We start from the raw sequence: 21,759 nt of genomic DNA on the forward strand, positions 1-21,759 counted from the left end.
GCCCAACACCGTGCAGGACGTTTGGCATTTGCCAGAGAACACCAAGAGCGCCCTGTGCTCTTCACAGATTAAATCAGGTTCACACTGAGCACATGTGACAGACATGACCGAGTCTGGAGACGCCGTGGAGAACGTTCTGCTGCCTGCAACATCCTCCAGCATGACCGGTTTGGCGGTGGGTCAGTCATGGTGTGGGGTGGAATTTCTTTGGGGGGCCGCACAGCCCTCCATGTGCTCGCCAGAGGTAGCCTGACTGCCATTAGGTATCGAGATGAGATCCTCAGACCCCTTGTGAGACCATATGCTGGTGCGGTTGGCCCTGGGTTCCTCCTAATGCAAGACAATGCTAGACCTCATGTGGCTGGAGTGTGTCAGTAGTTCCTGCAAGAGGAAGGCATTGATGCTATGGACTGGCCCGCCCGTTCCCCAGACCTGAATCCAATTGAGCACATCTGGGACATCATGTCTCGCTCCATCCACCAACGCCATGCTGCACCACAGACTGTCCAGGAGTTGGCGGATGCTTTAGTCCAGGTCTGGGAGAAGATCCCTCAGGAGACCATCCGCCAACTCATCAGGAGCATGCCCAGGCGTTGTAGGAAGGTCATACAGGCACGTGGAGGCCATACACACTACTGAGCCTCATTTTGACTTGTTTTAAGGACATTACATCAAAGTTGGATCAACCTGTAGTGTGGTTTTCCACTTTATTTTGAGTGTGACTCCAAATCCAGACCTCCATGGGTTGATCAATTTGATTTCCATTGATAATTTTTGTGATTTTGTTGTCAGCACATTCAACTATGTAAAGAAAAACGTATTTAATAAGAATATGTCATTCATTCAGATCTTTTAGTGTTCCCTTTATTTTTTTGAGCAGTGTATATATAAACGCTACATGCAACAATTTAATTGATTTTACTGTTACAGTTCATGAGGAAATCAAATCTAAATCAAATTTATTCATATAGCCCTTCGTACATCAGCTGATATCTCAAAGTGCTGTACAGAAACCCAGCCTAAAACCCCAAACAACAAGAAATGCATGTATTGAAGCACTTTGGCTAGGAAAAACTCCCTAGAAAGGCCAAAACCTAGGAAGAAACCTAGAGAGGAACCAGGCTATGAGGGGTGGCCAGTCCTCTTCTGGCTGTGCCGGGTGGAGATTATAACAGAACATTGTCAAGATGTTCAAATGTTCATAAATGACCAGCATGGTCAAATAATAGGTCTGGGACAGGTAGCACGTCCGGTGAACAGGTCAGGATTCCTTAGCCGCAGGCAGAACAGTTGAAACTGGAGCAGCAGCACGGCCAGGTGAACTGGGGACAGCAAGGAGTCATCATGCCAGGTAGTCCTGAGGCATGGACCAAGGGCTCAGGTCCTCCGAGAGAGAGAAAGAAAGAGAATTAGAGAGAGCATACTTAAATTCACACTGGACACCGGATAAGACAGGAGAAGTACTCCAGATATAACAAACTGACCCTAGCCCCCTGACACAAACTACTGCAGCATAAATACTGGAGGCTGAGACAGGAGGGGTCAGGAGACACTGTGGCCCCATCCGATGATACCCTCAGACAGGGCCAAACAGGAAGGATATAACCCTGCCAACTTTGCCAAAGCACAGCCCCCACACCACTAGAGGGATATCTTCAACCACCAACTTACCATCCTGAGACGAGGCCGGGTATAGCCCACAAAGATCTCCGCCACAGCACAACCCAGGAAATCTCCGCCACATGCCAACCCAGGAAATCAGTCAATTGAAATAAATGAATTAGGCCCTAATAAAAAATTATAATATATGGATTTCACATGACTGGGAATACAGATATTATTCTGTTGGTCACAGATACCTTTAAAAAAAAATGGGCCTCAGGATCTCCTCATGGTATTTTAGTGCATTCAAATTGCCATCGATAAAATGCATTTGTATTCGTTGTCCATAGCTTATGCCTGCCCATACCATCACCCCACCGCCACCATGGGGCACTCTGTTCACAACATTGACATCAGCAAACCGCTCGCCCACACAACGCAATACACGTGGTCTGCGGTTGTGAGGCCGGTTGGAAGCACTGCCAAATTTGATAAAACGTTGGAGGCTGCTTATGGTAGAGAAATAAACATTCCATTATCTGGCAACGGCTCTGGTGGAGATTCCTGCAGTCAGCATGCCAACTGCATGTCTCTCAAAACATGAGACATCTGTGGCATTATGTTGTATGACAAAACTGCACATTTTAGAGTGGCCTTTTATTGTCTCCAGTACGTAGGTGCACCTGTGTAATGATCATGCTATTTCATCAGCTTTTTGATATGCCAAATCTGTCAGATGAATGTATTCTCTTGGCAAAGGAGAAATGCTCACTAACGGGAATGTAAACAGATTTGTGCCAAACATTTGAGAGAAATAAGCTCTGTGCGTATGGAACATTTCTGGGATCTTTTATTTCAGCTCATGAAACATGGGACTAACACTTTACATGTTGCGTTTATTTTTGTTCAGTGTACTTCAAAATTCGTTTTAAAACCATTTTAAGAATATGAAATTTCATTTGAGCGATAAATGGCGAGGGAAATGTGCCATGAAAGGAACTAAATTAGTCCAACACCAGATGTTTATCTTGTGTAATATACAATATGACTGTAGCAAACTGAGCTGCGATCTGGATGATCAATCTTCATCGAGAGGCACTTCACTGAATGAATATTATGATTAATGACACAGGGAAACATGTTGGACTTTATAAACCTTTTAATTCTGTGTTTGGTGTATTCATATAAACATGTATGTACTTAAGGGTGAAAACAGTGGTACAGTATAGGAAGCTGTTTACATTGTGCTACATTTTTTTATTTGATCTTTATTTAACTAGGCAAGTCAGTTAACAAATTCTTATTTTCAATGACTGCCTAGAAACAGTGCCTTGTTCAGTGGCAGAACGAGAGATTTTTACCTTGGGGATTCGATCTAGCAACCTTTCGGTTACTAGTCCAATGCTCTAACCACCACGTTACCTGCCGCCCCAATTGAAATAAATGAATTAGGCCCTAATAAAAAATTATAATATATGGATTTCACATGACTGGGTTTACAGATTCATCTGTTGGTCACAGATGCCTTTAAAAAACAAATGGGCCTCAGGATATCCTCATGGTAGGGTAGCGGGGCGGCAGGGTAGCCTAGTGGAGAGCGTTGGACTAGTAACCGGAAGGTTGCGAGTTCAAACCCCCGAGCTGACAAGGTACAAATCTGTCATTCTGCCCCTGAACAGGCAGGCACTGTTCCCAGGCCGTCATTGAAAATAAGAATGTGTTCTTAACTGACTTGCCTGGTTAAATAAAGGTAAAATAAAAAAAAATGAAATGGTATTTTCGTGCATTCAAATTGCCATTGATAAAATGCATTTGTATACGTTGTCCATAGCTTATACCTGCCCATACCATAACCCCACCGCTCTGTTCACAACTTTGACAGTAGCAATGAGAGAGGAGATGTGTAGACTATAGAATTGCGTAACCAAAGTTTAAATTGAGCAATACAGGGACTTTCTCCTGAAGCTTCAGGGTTACCAGAACACATGAGCAATGACGGACTTGTGATTACAATTGTAACAGTACTGAGCTGCTACTGACTGTTTTGGAAATTTCACGCGAGGCCTTAACTAACAAGAATTAAGCAGTGATTTCACACTGCTTTATTTTTCAGCTTTTTTTTGTTCATATTTATTTGTTGTGCAACATGATTTATTAAGATCAATAAAAAAAATGCTTCATGTTGCAACGGTGAACTGTGGCCTGATGTGTACATGGTTGTCTACATGGCGATACCATTTGCATGATGACAGTCAGTACAAAGGCTATGAGACCTTGTCACCCGCTGTCACATATTTGGGATTTCCCCTCAGAACAAGTCTGTGATTTGTCAGAAATTGGGTGAAGTACCATTCATTTCCCCTGTGGCCAGTGCGAAGTCAGATGATATCCCACTACCAAGCTGGAATGTTTTCTTATCTTTCGCAGCTGCTGACCTATAGCCTACATAAAACCCAGCGCACTTGGCTGCAGTCCAAACATAACCTCATGTTCAAACATGTACGAGGTTAACCTACTGTAGCTCTGCCATTGGTTGATGCCATCAAACCCTGTTTGTCATGGTGGTACGGGTTCAAAATATTGCCCACTGTGGTCACCTTGACCCTCTTCTGCCAACATGAGTCATCACCAGAGTCCACAAACTAAAAATAACAGCATTGAAGCCTACTTGGCAGAACTCTTCTATAAAGCATATTAAAGAGACTGACATGGCCAACTGTTCTGGGGGGTTTGAGAAAGAACAAGCCAGTGATCTCCTAAGAGTTGCTCTGAATTTCATCAGTCAATCTCATCGATGATGCCTTCATGCAGGGCCACATGCTTGAACCACGTTGAAACTTGAGCTAAGTCCCATCAAATGGCAAACCCAGACTATTTGCATTGCCCCCCCCCCCCTCCCCTATTTTATGCTGCTGCTACTCTGTTATCTATGCAGTCACTTTCATAACTACCTACATAACTCGACCATCCTCAGTGAAATTTCATAAAAATAGTGAAACATTAAAATGACCCTTTTTAGATAAAACAATATTAAATATTCATATGTCACCAAATAATTGATTAAATAACTGTTTTGCAATGAAGGTCTACAGTAACTTCAACAAAGGCTTGCTTCCGTCCTCTGGTTACAAACCTAGGAGGCTCTTAGGCCTCACTCCCTTCCATAGACACAGTTTGTTTTGAACTAATAAAACATTTATTTGTTCAAATTACAGGAGACTGGAAGTATATTATAAATACTTTTCTTGGTTTTCTAACTTCATTTTTGTGTCCAGTTAGTGCAATGTACTTCAGTGTGCAGTTTTCTGCGCCAGAATGGTTGTAACGGTTTTCTTCCGTTGAAGGAGAGGAGGACCAAAATGCAGCGTGGTTAGTGTTCAAAATCTTTAATATAGACAATCAACGAGACCACTACAAAATACAAAACAGTAAATGTGAAAACCGAAACAGTCCTAGCTGGTGCAATGACACAGACAGAAGACCACCACCCACAAACCTCCCAAAACAAAACAAGCTACCTAAATATGGTTCCCAATCAGAGACAATGACTAACACCTGCCTCTGATTGAGAACCATATCAGGCCGTACATAGAAACGGACAAACAATATAGAATGCCCACCCAGCTCACGTCCTGACCAACACTAAAACACACCAGAACTATGGTCAGAACGTGACAATGGTAGTCTGGCCAATGCTGCTGAAAATGTTTTTGGTTTGTTGTTGAAGAACCCCTTTCACTATCTGGGGTACACGAGAGGGTCTACTTCTGCCTGAGGTCAGTTTCATGAAGAAGGATGAAAAGGTGAGGGCGTTCAATACCAACTGGTATCGAAAGTATAGTTGTTTAACAGGGAGCCTTTCACCAAGTTGCCTGTATTGCTGGCCTTGCCTGCGTTTTTGGGCATGCAAGAATTTGCTTTTAGAGGACACGACGAGATGGACATTTCCGCCGACGGGCAACTACAAGGACCTTGCAGAGGTAATTGCACGTTACGATGCTTTACCTGCTGAACGTATCAAACTTTCGACTGTCTTTTCTGGGATGGTCGAAAACAATTCCGACTGATTTGACAGCTTCCATCGCATTGTCCATTAAAAGATGAGTTTGACGCGGCACATTCATTTTCGCGTGCGCTCAAGTAAGCCTTCCACTTTCCGGTATTTATTTAGCGAAGACTAATAACACACAGACACAAGCAAAAACTCACGATATAAATATTGCTGCAGCCTAGTCTACACCTAAAACATTAGAGATCTGACATGCTGTATGGGAAGAAAACGAGGACATTTTCCCGTCTGATCATATGAGCAGCTGCATACAGCCTATGCGCCCTGTCCATCTGGTCAGGATAAACTAATTGGTAACAATATGTATTTATAGTCCATTTGTGTGTCAGGAGAAAAATGATTAACTGAATTAATGATCAAATTTGAGTTTATATTCAAAAACCCCACCTTTTAAGCTGGCTAGGCTGCCTTCTACGTTTTCAATCCATAATGATTAACTGGAATTAATGAATCAACATAATAGTGATGACTGATGTGAAATGTAAATGTTTTGTAAGGCCTACAGCTGCATAGGCCTGGACGATGCAAACATGCATAAAGCAAGCTCAGCCCTGTGGGTTCTATTGTCTCAGTTGTTGTCTATGTCAGGGCAGAGGAAATCTCCCTCCTAATCTAGTCTAAATATAATTTATGAACAAATATAAGGTAGCTGCAGTTTGACAGGGTTTTCACCCCCCTAGGGCCAGGAGTTCTTTTCAGGAGTTAAAAAAAAAAGTCATGTGACCTGATTAGGAAAAACATAGCCCATACAGTATAAAACCTTTTTACAACTGATTAATCACTGCCATACCTTAAGGTCCAGAGTTGTCCTAGTTAGGGGTTAACATATAAGGAAAAACTCCAGGCCCCAGGGGGTACAAATTGCCCCACCACTCTGGGACCCACTATGGTGGCGCCAGTCTGCTTGCAGTTATCGTCAGGTATGTGGATGATCAGGGCTTTAATTCAGGAACTTTTCTTGGGATACTTTGTGTCAAGTGGGCGAGATGTGCAATCTGGGTTTGACTTTATGAACTTTGAGATGTTTAAGTTCATAGTGAAACTCGTCCAAACCTATGATTGTGCAGCTGTAATGGAATGTATCTGCTATTTGTATTTACAGCTAAGTCCCCTCCTGTTCCCTGATTTAAGAGGTAATGACTACTCTTCTCCACTACCTTTGTCAACTTTCTCCTGACATGAACTGAAGCCACGTCTCGTGCCCGCTCATCCATTGGCGCATTGAATGTTCCCCTCCAATTACTGTGAGTACCCCTATCAATTTTCTCTCATCACTGTGTGTAGAGTCAATCACAAACACAATCACATTATTACACATCAATGATTTTATTCCTTGCTTGGACTAAATCATTCTTAGCTCTCTCATTCCCATTCTCCATAATATTGTACTAAAAAGGTATTTTATTAAATTCCTTAGGTTAAAATAATTAGTCTGACGATTTTTGAAACATACTGTCATCTCTGTGCATTCCGCACCTATACCAAGGGTCTCCCATCCTCCTCACATTTTCAAGGCACCAGCCTCCACTGCTACATGTACATATTACCTCAATTACCTCGACTAACCAGTGCCCCCACACATTGACTCTGTACCGGTACCCCCTGTATATAGCCTCGCTATTGCTATTTTACTGCTGTTCTTTAATTATTTGTTACTTTATTTTATTTATGGTATTTATCTTAACTGCATTGTTGGTTAAGGCTTGTAAGTAAACATTTCACTGTAAGGTCTCCTCCACCTGTTGTATGCATGTGGCAAAAACAATTTGATTTGATATGGTAAGCCCCTTAGTCCCAGGGTAGTAGGAGATCAGAGGAACATGATAGTGGAGAGGGGAACCCTTTGGCTTAATTAAGCCTGAACTGTGATCCATGTCTCTCCGGTTACATGGATTACATATCAAATGCCATAGACCTAGACACACAGACAGCTGCACCTCTAATGAATGTATCATGTACTCTACTGGAAGGTGGCATATTAGCCTACAGAGAGCCTGTTCCAGTTCCACCTTCTTTCATAACTCACTGAAACCCATTAAAAATTGAAATACTTGTCTGGAGTTGCATATATTATGAGTGTCAGTTGGTGACATTTACCATGTTCAATGTTAAAGTGTTTAGAATTCGTTTAGATCCTTGTAAATGAAAAGCACTATAGAAGTTGAATAAAGTATTATTATTATTATCTAAAAATGGTTGGCTGGTATTATGCCCTCACCTGTCTGAGCAGTCGGTTGTCAACTGCTATTATACTTATGCTGACCCTGACTTGGGTTGTGACCCTCTACGGGATGTAAGAACAATGCGGATGCTTCTCATTTCAGGGTTTTTATTTCCTGTTCCTCTTCACCACCACACATTAAGCACACACCATCATCTTCGCTTGGTGGAATAGTAACTGTGGTAATCCGAACGATTTGTGATTATTTCAGACATTCGTGTTCCTGTCGACAATAAAAAGTCCTCAGAAATATGTGCGTCTTCTCTCTTCAGACAACGATAACACTCTTGACGTGAGCGGGCAGGTGCAGTGTCCAGATGCACATTCTAGAGCTCTGATTGGTTGGGAATAGCAGGACTATGATGCTTGAGGGACAACTAAGGTAGGCTGAGCAGCCAAACTAACAGGACATAAGGGATACTGAAGGGACTGTGAGGGAACATTAGGTAGAGAGGAGGGGAGCAGCACAGGCTTCATTATATTTTGTGGTATATACTACCCTATAGGTAGCCATAACACAGTATGTGTGTAGAAAACTCCTTTGAGGGGAAGCACCCTCTGTCGTGGGGCTGTCCCCCAAATGAACAAGTTCTTTTTATGGAGGGCTACCTATGTTCCATCTCCCGGGTTCCTTATGTCCGCTAAATCTTTGTGGACTTTAGACAGATGGGACTGCAGAGGTCATTATTCTCACTGTAGATCAGCAGTACTGAGTTGTTGACGACCACAATGGCTACGTTTAGACAGGCATGCCAATTCAAATTTTCTTTTCACTAATTTATATTTTTTTAACAAACAGATCAGCTCTGAAAAGATCTGATGTGATTGGTCAAAATACCAACTAGTGGAAAACCGATCCGAATCAGGCAACCTAAGTATCCCAACTTGCACTCTGTGGGTCCTGGTCAAAAGTAGTGTGAGGGATACTTAGGTTTTGGATGTCATTTGGGATGCAGACCTTGACTTAGGCAGGAAAGAATGCCCCAAATATATCCAACAACCAAATGCATTAAGGTTTATATACAGTGCATTCAGAAAGTAATCAGACACCATGACATTTTCAAGCTGATGAAACTGAAGAGTATTTCTGTCTGTAATAAAGCCCTTTTGCGTGGAGAAACTAATATTTGATTAGCTGGGCCTGGCTGCCAAGTGGATGGGCCGATGCCCTCCAAGGTCCACCCATGGCTGCATCACTGCCCAGTCATGTGAAATCCATAGATTAGGGCCTAATGAGTGGTGGCAGCCTAGTGGTTAGAGCGTTGGGCCAGTAATCGAAAGGTTGCTGGATCGAATCCCCGAGCTAACAAGGTAGAACTCAGTCGTTGAGTGAACTGCCTTGCTCAGGGGCACAATGTTCCCAGGGCGCTGAAGACGTGGATGTTGATTATGGCAGCCCCCCACACCTTTCTGATTCAGAGGGGTTGGGTTAAATGCGGAAGACACATTTCAGTGTAAGGCATTCAGTTGTACAAATTTTCCCTAATGAATTTATTTCAATTGACTTTTAATTGTTGCATGTTGCTTATTTTTGTTCAGTTCATATAAAAGCTTTTTTAGAAATCTAATTGTGTTTCCAGTTTGAGTTTGTAGTCAATTTGATTGTTGCTTTCATACCCCTTGACTTATTCCACATTTTGTTGTGTTACAGCCAGAATTCAAAATGGATTAAATTTTATTTTTTTCTCACCCATCTACACACAATACCCCATAATGACCAAGTGAAAACATGTTTTAAGACATTTTAAAAAATTTGAAAATTAAATACAGAAATCTCATTTACATAAGTATTCACACCCCTGAGTCAATACATGTTAGAATCACCTTTGGCAGCGATTACTGCTATGAGTCTTCTGGGTAAGTCTAAGTGTTTTGCACACCTGGATTTTACAATACTTACACTTTTTTTTTATTCTTCAAGCTCTATCAAGTTGGTTTCAAGTCTTGCCATAGACGTTCAAGCTGATTGAGGTGATGTGATTGGTGTGAAGCCAAATCAGAACTGGCTTCCCTTGACACTTTAAACCTTTTTTTTTTTTATGGGCTACACAGAGGGCGCTGTTTCATTTGCTCTGTTGAGGCTTGTCATAACAAATGGGTTGAATACTTATTGACTCAAGACATTTCAGCTTTTCATTTTTAATTAATTTAAAAATGTATGAAAGCATACCACTTTCACATTATGGGGTATTGTGTGTAGGCCAGTGAAAAAAATCACAATTGAATCCATTTAAAATTCAAGCAGTCAAGGGGTGTGAATACTTTCTAAAGGCTCAATTTTATGTATTTTTACTTTTTTTAAACTTAAGTTTATGCATTTTGAGATTATTCTTGTCTAGTAATTTGAGAACTTGTGGTCAATCCTCAAGAGGCGGATGGACAAACAAAAACCCACAAAAACCCACAAATTCTGACAAACTTCAAGCATTGATGATGCAAGAATGGGCTGCCATTCCAGGATGTGGCCCAGAAGTTAATTAACTGCATGCCAAGGCGGATTGCAGAGGTCTTATATTGACTCTGCATCAACTTTATGTAATTGTAAATAAAAGCCTTTGACACTTATGAAATACTTGTAATTATAGTTCACTATTCCATAGTAACACCTGACAAATATCCAAAGACACTGAGGCAGCAGACTTTGAAAATTAATATTTGTGTCACTCAACTTTTGGTCACGACTATACACATATAGACAATAGCCTAAATGTAGGATATTCTGGTGTGAGGCAATGAGGAGACTCCAGATCTTTCCCCCACATGTTTCCATAGCAACGCCATTCGTTTTGTCTAGTTTGATTGACCACTACCGCATCTATCAGGGGCACAGGATGCTTATAGGTCGCAATAGTAGAGGCGTCTTTTTGTAGGCACTATCTCCTCCATGGCTCGTTGGCCAAAACCTAAGGGGAAATTAAAAGTTGTTTATTTTATAAATGCTAAAAAAACTAGATAGTGGCTTAGATCTTATACAATTTCTTTCATGAAATCATCATCAGCTAACATCACTGTGCATTGAAGCATTTATGTAATCAAAACCAGCCCATAAAGCACACGAAGGCTTCAAAATTAAAAAATGTCACGTTAACTGACATATCATAGAACAAAACGTAACTCCTGAGCCTGTGTTAACCTCAGACCTTATTTTCAGTGTTTATCCCAATTATTTTCCCACATAGGAATGTCTGAAAAAAACAGTGGTAACTCATAACTCATATTAATAATACATACTGGAGCGCTATGTAATGTCATAGTCAAGTTCCAGTAGTCCAATTCCACAGGACCTTTCACATTGGTTGAGGTTGTTGTTTAAGACTCTCCCTAGAAATCAAAACTGACAAGGCCTTGCAAATCCTGCTCTTATCTTGTAAGTATTCTCATCACATTTCTATTTATTGCCACACCCATTCAGAAGTGATAAAGTGGGCAGAGAATATCTCCCTACAAAACCCCCGTGGCCTACTGGTAGGCCTACTAGTTGTCTTTATGTAGGTCAAACCTTCTATCTGAATGGACTGCTGACTAACTGTCTGGAGAAGAAAATGAGGCCATCATCAGTTGAACAAGGGGGCCGACCAGCTCCAAGAGGTGGGTTAGGATGGTCGATGAGATCAAGAAGATCCAAATCCTGAGGACCGGCAGCGTCCAGTGCTTGTAAGTTATTCATAATTGTGGTCAATGCTGTCAATCAATTGTTTTAAAGTATAGATTCATAAATGTGTCTATGACAAGGCATGAGGTTTGAACTAGAACATGTGTTCAACTGGGTGAACTGAGGATAGGTCATTTAAACAGACAGGTATCTGTTTGTGTTCTCCTCCCCACAGAGCAGCATGCTGGCGAGAGAACAGCCCTGAGTATACGGTTAGAGACTGGCTTAATGAAATCTCCATGACGGGCCGCTCTTCTCTTACGACCTTGGCTGGCCAAACCACCGCCTCTCACAGCCGGCGCTCCACCAGTTGTGGAGTACTTGCCTTACCGGTACCCCCACCTGGCTCCCATTACCACCTGGAGTCTTACGACAGAGGATGACGCCAAGTCTCCCAGCCCTGACTGGCCTCTCCGTTTGCCCTGTGATCCCCGGTGTCCTATGAATGGCGATGACCAAACCATTGATGCCAACCTGAGAGAATTAGCCAGGAAGCTCATTCAGGCCCAGGGACAGGAAGTGGTGGTTGTGCAGGAGAATGAAATTATGGGTAGGGGAAAGTAGTCAACCAACAGAGTTAGAAGGAACAGTAGTCATCACTTTGGCTCTAAAACTTCAGGTGATCAATTTTAGAGAGGTGTAGTCATTTAAAGCTTGTATTTTAATCTCTTCTTGACTTAATTCAGGAAGGGAAAGGCAACAAGAAAAAGAAGCAAAGGCAGGTAAAAAGCTAGTAAAGGGAGAGGAAAATAACAGCCAGAAAGAGAGAGAGGCTCCTCAGAAAAAGGCAAAAAGAGTCTGGGGAAAAGAGACATGGTGAGAGACAGCAGTGTGGTCCAGAGAATGGGTTTATACTGTACTGTAGTTCTAGTGTATGTTTTCACCCTTCAAGTGATTATTTTGTTTTTAACACAACCATGTTTACAAGTCATGTTCTTATTCAAATGTAATCATAACTCTTAACTACAGGTTTATTCAGTGGCTGCTGCCTAAAACTAATGAAAACCTACCATACTCACCATCCTACATACCCACCCCCCTTTTCTACCTAACCATTTACCCACCTTCTACCTACCCACCTAACCATTCATCCATTTATTTACTTACCCACCTTCTACCTACCTATCCCACTTTATTCTGTTTTGTCTGCTTATTTCTACATATGGGAGAGAATATGGGACATATTGTGATTGTTTCATATTCTGATTACAATTTCAAAGTTATCATATTAAGACAGTCACAGTTCAATTGGGAATCACAAAAACAAAAGTCTACACAGAATGTAATTTATTGTGGAAGAATTTCAAATACTGGAGTTAAATTAGTTCTAATAGTGGCACTCACGCACAGTGTGCTGCTTTCCAGGATTAATAGTGTGAAATATGAACAGTGTATCTATTATGTCTCAAAGCTGTTCTTAGTAGTTTCCCCACACTAGTTTCCACTTCTAAGAGCATTCAAAGGAGGTAAAAGCCAACATCTATGAGAATGGTTGGCACATGTTTTCAAAACAATACATTTGAAATGTGAGCAATGACTGTTGCCAGATGACATTTGACCCAAGAAACCAAAAAGTGAACCTCTATTTTGAAATATGAAGTGCTGTACTGGTAGTATGGTGAAAAGCCACACACTACTCGTGATCTCCCCTACCATATAGGGGCTAGGAGTTGGGGGGGGAGAGGTCAAGGGTTGACGGAGCAGAGGACAGCTACTTCTCCCTATACCGTAGGTCACGTGTCGGTCGCTGTGGAGCGAAGAGCATGCTTCTGCCGCCACATGTTGAACACCTACAGTAGGGAAACACAGAAACAAACTCTCTAGCTGTTGTAGCGGGGCACTGCCACTGACCTGCTTCAACCACAGTGAGGTTTGATATGCAGTAGCTGATGGATCAACCAGGTACAATCAGAGCCTGTCACAACTCTGCAAAGAGAAGACTCAGGAGAACCAAAGAACTCTATACATATAGAGATTTTAGTTGCCATAAAAAATGTCTATGTTGTAATAACTATTAAAGCATGATAGATGGTTCCTCACCTTGGAAGTAGTCTATGGGCCAGGAGAAACTGTAATCCATTGTTGTTTTCTTTAAACAGCCACCACAAGCGATGGGGGAATGTTTTATTTTATTTTTATGGCCAAACCAAATATGGAGTTGATTTGAAGTAACTTCAAGTGATTTGGACATTATTTTTTGAAACATGCCCCCAGCACTTCCATTGATTGTTAGCTTGTGGTGGATAAGGTTTGTTGAAGTTTGTAATGGATGTTTAAATTAACTGAACCATGGATTATAGTTTCTCTTGGCCCATGGACTACTTTCAGGGTGAGGAACAAAGTTATCAAGATTTAAAATAGTGAACTACTCCTTTAACAAGAAACAAAATGACCTTTGGTAAAGTAATAGGCGAACCAGAGATTTTAAATAATGCTGACTTCGGTACAACTATAGAATAAGAATGGCTAATAATAACTAGTCCTCTATACAAAAATACATGGGAACTTGCTCTGTCTCACCTGCGCAATGAGGGCTTGGTCCAGTTGCGCGGCAAAGGTCTCAGACACCCGGGTTCTGATGCGTCTCTTCCTCCATGTCAGCCACGCCCCCTGCTGCAGTCGGTCAGTGTGCTGCAGAGAGGAGTGGTCACACAAACAAAGGAAACTGAATTACTATGCCTTACACACAGGTAGTAATATGCACAATAAAATATGCAGTAAGCATTCATAACAGCTCATGACAACGTTTAAATGCATAAATAATAACCATTTAAGTTAAGCAAATACATTACAAAACAGATGGCTCATTTAAAAAGTGTCACTAACCTAAGGTGAATCCTAATAAGTCCACTTCTATAAGTGTCCCAACGAGCAGGACAGCACTTTGCTTTCTTACCAGGGTCTTGAGTAGGAGTGCAGCAGCGGTCTGGTCTCTCCAGCTGACCCACAACACCTGGGTGAGTCTCCTCCGAGCTCTTTTCAGTAGCACACCTAAACGCCACCGCCGTAGACACTCCCTTTGGAAGTGAGAGAGGTGTTATCAAAGGTTTGATTATACTGATTTAATAAACATTCATTTACCTTGTTTACACCAACTACTTTTGTGTACAGACTAAAAGTAACATTTGTCTCCGTTCATATACATACAGCCAGCCATGAGACGTACCTCAGTCTAGCCTCCAACTGATTCTTCCTTTCAATGCGTCTGATGCCAATTCTGTTCACCCAGCAGGCAAAGTACTTCTGTGAGAGGTGTAGAGATAGTCTTTTACGCAACTGGACCTGATGCAGGTGAAAGAAAAATAGGACATTACTTACTTACCTGCTACACATCATAAGGGAGTGACAGCAGCTCAGAAATAGGACTATTGATATTATATGCATCTCTGTGCAGTAGCTAACCCTGCAACGACAGAAGGGCTCAATCACTGGTGGCTGGTGTCACTTTAATTTAGAGGACAAGCTCATAGGAATGGCTGGAATAGAATGAATGAAACCTTATCAAACACATGGTATACTGTCCTTCATCAACTTCCTCTGGACGTAACCCAATAATGACTGGTCTAATGAAAGAATCCAAATCACATTATCAACTCCATTATGATTCTTCCAAAAGGATACCTCTTGGTGCCAGGTGTGGAGAGATGATCTCAGCAGACGACTCCTCTGCCTGGATTTAGTTCTCTGGACCAGGTCACTTAAGAGATTATGGGAAATGGTGCGCCTCCTCCAGACACTGAAAGCTGATTGGGTCTGGTGGGTGCGTAGCCGTGACTCCGCCGTCTGAAAAGTTGACAGGCTCTCCGTCACTACCCCTCGCCAGACCCGAAAAGACCTATAGGGGACAAAAAAAAGACAGCAACGAGATTACCAATTGGGAAGTAAAGGTCTTGACATGCCCACAATCAAAGAATCCAGGGGCAAGCAATGTGATGCCGTATTACAACTTCAACTGTAATGGGACTAAAAAGTTACAGATGACATGCACTGTATGTGAAGCCTACCTGAAGAGAATGATATTTGGCCACTTGGAGGACAATGGAAGCAGATTCAATACATACTTATTATTAAAACTTCTTAATGTTAAGTCCCCTAAAGAGGGGAGGGGTTCTACATGTTATATAAATCGTGGCACGCAACCATTGCTTGATACATGCAACATCTGAGCAGGGGAAAGCGAATTCTGAAATCTGATACCACTTGAAGCTGGGATGTCCCGTCTACACTACCATTTAATTCAATTGTCTGACTGTCCAACTCCTGGCTGAATACTACATCACAGCCACTGACAAAGCACACGCCTTCAAACCATTTGGGCTTTCACACTAAATTGTTTTGGAGCCGTTTTCCCCCTTAGTTCGGTTCGTTTGGACTGGTGTGAACACTATCCGCATTAGGGAGTGCACTAAACAATGCACCATGGTTCAATGAAAATGGTGTGAACACAGCCCGACCAAACAGAGGAAAATAACCAGAGGTATGCAGTAGGCCTATTATTGGTTGTTTGACTGCGAGCATTTGATGAAATGCAGGCAGTAGTCTACCATAACTTTTATCTCTGAAACATTCAGTGAGTAGCAGCGCATTTATTAGCACATCTGATGTAGATTAGGTGAGATGGGGGCTTATAACCCAGAGGTGTGGGCACGCGTCACATGACTTGGACTCAAGTCGGACTCCAGCCACAAATTTGATAGAAAATAACTTCAGACTTGACTTGGACCCTTGGGACTCGACTTTGACTTTGAGACTGACTTGAAATTCTGGCCCGGTTTTGTCACTCATTTTGTGGCACAGAGTCTCCATGGATTACTCTCCATGCAGCATACCTTTGGTTATTCGATCTGGTCACTGACATAGGCCTATGGCATAGCACCAATTTATAAAAAAATAAAAAAAAACGTCTGTGCTTCAGAACCAAAAAATTGTGCATCTTCACTGTTGACCAATAACCAGTCATCAGCATTGTCGCGCAAAGGAGATAAGTGACCAGAAAACACATGCATCCATAGCAGATCGCAAAACTGTATTGAAACCATCTTTGCGAGAACATATTTGGCAAATCTGACCATAACTATCCTGATTCTTGCTTACAAGCAAAAACTCAAACAGGGCATGGAAACCCATTTCATGAAGCTCCCGACGAACAGTTTTTTTGCTGACGTTGCTTCCAGAGGCAGTTTGGAACTCGGTAGTGACTGTTGCAACTGAGGACATATGATTTTTACTCGCTACGCTATGGAGATTTCATGGTTGTGTGCTCGATTTTAAACACTTGTCAGCAACAGGTTTGACTGAAATGGCCAAATCCACTCATTTGAATGGGTGTCCACCTACTTTTGTGTATGTGAGAATGCTGTAGTGCAGTTATTCCCAAACTGGGGTATGCGCAATGCCATCGGGGGTACACCAAAGAAAAAAGTGATTCACATTCAAAAAAAACGTTTTCTTCTTCATCACATTTACAAACAGTCCATTTCTATTTTCCAATGGGTCTGGCTGAGGTTTTTGTCTCGCTTGAGTGGCCTTGTTTCACTGCCAAAAATACAATTAAACCATCTAATGTTTCAAGTTAAATAACTACACAATGTCAAATACAGGTAGCCTAGTCAAATAATTAACATCGAATCACATTAACCGTTACTCTCTGGCAGGAATTCCACTAACGGTCTGTATGTAGCCAAACATAGCTGCTGCTCATTCTGTTTGCTGGAAAATGAATAAATGGTTAACAAAAAGTAACAGGGACAGGGAGACATAGTGGAGTGGTAACACGCGTGCAAGCAGTTGCTCCCCACACCACGTGGGTACACTGCAGCATCTATCGAGAGGCTCTTGCTGCCAAGGGAATGCCTGACAGCTTGAAAGATGTTTTGGACACTATAGTGAAAATGGTTAACTTTGTTAAAGCAAGGCCCCTAAACTCTCGTGTATTTTCTGCATTATTCAATGACATGTAACGCTATTACAACATACGCTGGTTAAAAGTATTGATACGTTTTTTTATTTTCAATTGAGAGCCAAGCTTAAAGTTTTCTTTACTGTCCATAATTTTCACTTGTCGGACGAGTTTCTCACACGACTGGCCTATCTCGGTGATGTTTTTTCACGCCTGAATGATCTGAATCTAGGATTACAGGAACTCTGTGCAGGACAAAATTGAGGCGATGATTAAGAAGTTGGAGCTCTTCTCTGTCAGCATTAACGAGGACAACACACGTCTTTCCATCCTTGTATTATTATTTTGTGTGCAAATTAACTCAAGCTTACGGACTATATCAAATGTGATATAGCGAAGCACCTGAGTGAGCTGGGTGCGCAATTACGCAGGTACTTTCCCGAAACGGACGACACAAACAACTGGAAAAGTTATCCCTTTCATGCCCTGTCTCCAGTCCACTTACCAATATCTGAACAAGAGAGCCTCATCGAAATTACAACAAGGGGTTCTGTGAAAATGTCATTTAATCAGAAGCCACTGCCAGATTTCTGGATTGGGCTGAGCTCAGAGTATCCTGCCTTGGCAAATCGCACTGTTAAGACACTGATGCCCTTTGCAACCACGTACCTATGTGAGAGTGGAATCTTGAACCTACAAAACCTATGACCAAATCTACACTGGAGTTGCTCACCAAGAAGACAGTGAATGTTCCTGAGTGACCAAGTTACAGTTTTGACTTAAATCTGCTTGAAAATCTATGGCAAGACTTGAAAATTGCAGTCGAGCCATGACCCCAACACCTTGACAGAGCTTGAAGAATTTTGCAAATACTAAATGGGCAAATATTGCGCAATCCAGGTGTGTAAAGCTATTACATTTACATTTGAGTCATTTGGCAAACGCACTTATCCAGAGCGACTTACAAGAGCAATTAGGGTTAAATACCTTGCTCAAGGGCACATCGGCAAATGTTTCACCTAATCAACTCAGGGATTCAAACCAGCGACCTTTCGATTACTGGCCCAACACTTAACCACTAGGCTACCTGCCTGAAACTTACCCAATAAAACTCACAGCTGTAATCTGCCAAAGGTGTTTCTAACCTGTATTGACTCTGGGATGAATACTTGTTATATTTTTCATTAATTGTTATTTTTTTATATTTTGAATTTCTTCTACTTTGACATTACATAATATTTTGTGTAATTCATTGACAAAAAAATCTAAATGTAATTAAATCCCCAAAATCCAAGTGGGGTGAATACTTAAAACCAACAGCCTACCTGTGCATTAGGTGAGCCCGACCCAGCCGTGAGGCCTCTTGGAGGCGATGGTGGACTCTGAGCCACAGTTGGAAAGCTCTGGTCACTCTGCGACCCTCCAGCCACAGCCACACTGCCTCCTCCATCTGCCTCTGGCATCTAGACTCTGACCAACACAAACAGGCCGTGTGTGGGCGGGGACCTGGGAGCGCTTCAGCACAAAATGGCTGCCATACTTCCCCCATGTGAATGCGACACATTGAAATATGGCAGCATTTCTCCATCCATTCCTTGGTTACACACTCGGATGAGGACCTTTTTATTTCAGCCCTGCATTAGCACACCCAAACCCCTAACTAATTCATCAATAACCAAGCTGATTCCCTTGAATCAGGTTTGCTAGTGCAGGTTAGAACAAAAATGTACACACCCTGGGGATCATCAGGAATGGATTGAGAAACGCTGAATTATGGAACCTTATAGCCACTTGGCTCTCAAACAAAGGCAACATCACATATTAAACAGTCCCTCTGTTCAACGTGTTAGAGAATAATAATCATGTCGCTACCTTTAGTCCACTTCCACCAGCATAGCAGAACTTCACGTGCCCCTCTCCTCTCTCTCTGTACACACAGTATAGTGACTGCTCTGGATGTGCGCGTCCTCTCCCTCCAGTGATCAAAACACTAAAACAAACACAAACTGGCTACTTAATGATGGGAAAGCACAATACAGATTGAATGAGTCTTGTTAGGTTGACACCAAAGTCATTTTGATTTTGCTTCACGAAGATGTCACCTTCCTTTAGTTCCTGCTAAATATGTGAATATGACTCTGTCCAGAAACAAACTCTACCCCTGCCTATCCAGTGAGAAGTTGTGTGAAATTTAAATAATTTGATTAGGATTAGAAATATAGTAGTACTGTAAATTATTTCCTAGCTCCTTTTTCTTGGATTGGCTTGGTGTGGCTGGTTGTTTTCGCCCATAGAAATAGAATGCAAATCATTGATATTGAATTATTTGACAATCATCTAATTCTATGTTTTTTCAGCAGTCCTCTCAAATGTGCATGTGCAGAAAGGGTTAAACCCTTAGGGTTGTGTCTAGATGGGACCTGTGTGTATAAAGAAAAGGGATGCTGCACCTGGCGTATTGTCCCTCTGTTGAAGTGTTTGAGCGCTATGCACCCTCTAGTGGCCGTTCTCCAGTGGTTCATGGTGACAGCAGTGAGTTTGAAGTGTATGTGTTTCAGTCTCTGCTCCAGGACCTTCAGTCTGTTTCGAGCCTGCTCCAGCTCACTCCTCCAGTGGGTAAAACACAGGGCCACCAGCCTCCTGGCTCTGCCAAGATGGAACCTGGCCTCTTTGTGCTTACGTGCTAGTGCAGGGCCGGTGTAGGCTTGCCAGCTCTGGAAAACCCTGCGTGGGAGAGAGAGAAGTAAAAAGAGGTGAGAATAATTATGAATGCTACACAGAAGTACTTGTCCAATCCACTCAAAAGTTATTGGAGGAATGTCCCTGTGATACACAGTACATGGAATTCTGAGAAAAATCAAGTAGCAAACTGGTACTGCAATGCATGGCACACTGCTTTGTTATTGTAGGGGGAAATGTTCCTTTTCATATTCAAGGACGAATGATTAGTTACATTTTCTCTCTCTCACACACACACATTGCCTGGCTACCCAAACCCTTGCTCCGGCCAAACACCACGCCCCTTGGACTTTAGTTTAGTCTCCGCAATGAGTCTGAAACTGAGTACCTACCTGACGATTTCTAGAACGCAAACACATTCTAACCATTCTGATTGGTCCCAGAAACCGATGGGTTGGGCCAGAGCTAGAATGCACGTGGGTATAGCGTCATTGGCTTTGATACTCTGATTGGTTAGAGATAATCCAATTGCTGATACCTTTGTTTTTCACAACACCCCTCATTTTGACATCAACACAAACGACTTCAACAATGGCTTTCTCAGACTGAAATATGTAGCGAACATAGAGCAGTGGAAGAATTCAGTTTGAGTCGTAAGGCAAACGCAGCACACACACATTTCCCCATCGTCACACCTCTTGCACAGAGTCTGGTTGTGGAATACCAAACTGGTCAGTGAGGACTGATGGGCTGTGATCCAGTAGTAGAACCTCTCTGCGACTTCTCTCCTCTGTCTCTGCTGAAGGAGCTCCGTCGCCCTTTCCTGGTCATCCACGCTCTGCTTGGCGCGCCGCGCCCACTCCCTGCCCAGCACCCTCGCCCGCTGGCACCTAGGGAGCACGCACATGGACGTCAATATGATTATATGACGTGAAACAGCCAATCGTGAAAGAATATTTAACATTATGTAGTCAACCTTTTTTTGTTTAGAGCTTCGTATTGGTTGATTCTGATACTTTTCAAGTGGGAAACTCGCACCTCGTGCTTCCAAGTTGGAATATGAAAGGTGCGCTAACAGCTCAAACGGAGTCTTCCTGCTACAAATGAGTATGTTGGATGTTCAAATTGTATTATACAGTGTATGGTACATTAGTTATCTTCTGCACCTTAAAACATCATTTATTTGTCTACTTATTTGATATACTTAATACCTGTCTCTCCGTCTGTGCAGCGCCCATCTCCACCGGGTGAAGGAATACCAGGTCAGACAGGTGACGCGGTGGCTCGCTGCCTTGCTTTCGAGTGCCCTCTGTCTCCAGTGGCGTGCTGCTGCCCTGGCTAAGCTCTGCTGGTAGAGGAAACGCTCCTTCCAGGTAGTAAAAGCCGCCAGCAGAGTTCTTCTGTGCCTCTGCGTCTTCATGGCTATGATGGCACTCTGCTCTCTGGCGCTGCGTTGGGCCTGGGCGTGCCATCGCTGCAGTAGTCTGAGTAGAAGGCCGAAACAACTGGAAAATGTAAGGCATTGACATTTTTCCACAAGAAAAAGGAAATAACACTCAGAAATGAAGTAGAGATGAATGACATCACGGTGGCCCTAGATGTGCTATCTAGACCCCAGTCCCCCATGAAATAAAACC

At 42.4% G+C, this 21,759-nt stretch overlaps 1 protein-coding gene and 1 long non-coding RNA gene across 5 annotated transcripts in view; one reads left to right on the forward strand and one right to left on the reverse strand.

Annotated features, from left to right (window-relative positions):
- Window positions 1-5,006: 5,006 nt before the first annotated feature.
- On the forward strand, window positions 5,007-11,846 carry LOC118360213 (uncharacterized). 2 transcript variants are annotated; one of them, XR_004820827.2, is made up of 4 exons: window positions 5,007-5,582; window positions 6,774-6,915; window positions 11,362-11,546; window positions 11,720-11,846. It is a non-coding gene; the product is annotated as an uncharacterized LOC118360213 (long non-coding RNA). The 2 variants fall into 2 exon arrangements; XR_004820826.2 differs by having other exon boundaries at window positions 11,385-11,546.
- Window positions 11,847-12,876: 1,030 nt separating this feature from the next.
- Window positions 12,877-21,759, reverse strand: part of LOC118360211 (uncharacterized) — an 81,076-nt gene continuing 72,193 nt past the window's right edge. For 2 of the 3 annotated variants that reach the window (XM_052482556.1, XM_052482557.1), the window contains 10 exons: window positions 21,334-21,627; window positions 20,818-21,012; window positions 19,894-20,167; window positions 19,316-19,433; window positions 18,769-18,913; window positions 15,166-15,379; window positions 14,711-14,826; window positions 14,441-14,561; window positions 14,065-14,175; window positions 12,877-13,334 (listed from right to left, as the gene is read on the reverse strand). In XM_052482556.1, coding sequence (XP_052338516.1) covers window positions 13,278-13,334; window positions 14,065-14,175; window positions 14,441-14,561; window positions 14,711-14,826; window positions 15,166-15,379; window positions 18,769-18,913; window positions 19,316-19,433; window positions 19,894-20,167; window positions 20,818-21,012; window positions 21,334-21,627 — 1,645 coding nt within the window. In that variant the 3' untranslated portion in view covers window positions 12,877-13,277. The remainder of the gene's footprint in view (window positions 13,335-14,064; window positions 14,176-14,440; window positions 14,562-14,710; window positions 14,827-15,165; window positions 15,380-18,768; window positions 18,914-19,315; window positions 19,434-19,893; window positions 20,168-20,817; window positions 21,013-21,333; window positions 21,628-21,759) is intronic. The other variant, XM_035739464.2, reaches the window with a different exon arrangement.

The sequence above is a fragment of the Oncorhynchus keta genome, chromosome 27, assembly GCF_023373465.1.
Source record: "Oncorhynchus keta strain PuntledgeMale-10-30-2019 chromosome 27, Oket_V2, whole genome shotgun sequence".
Lineage (NCBI taxonomy): Eukaryota > Metazoa > Chordata > Actinopteri > Salmoniformes > Salmonidae > Oncorhynchus > Oncorhynchus keta.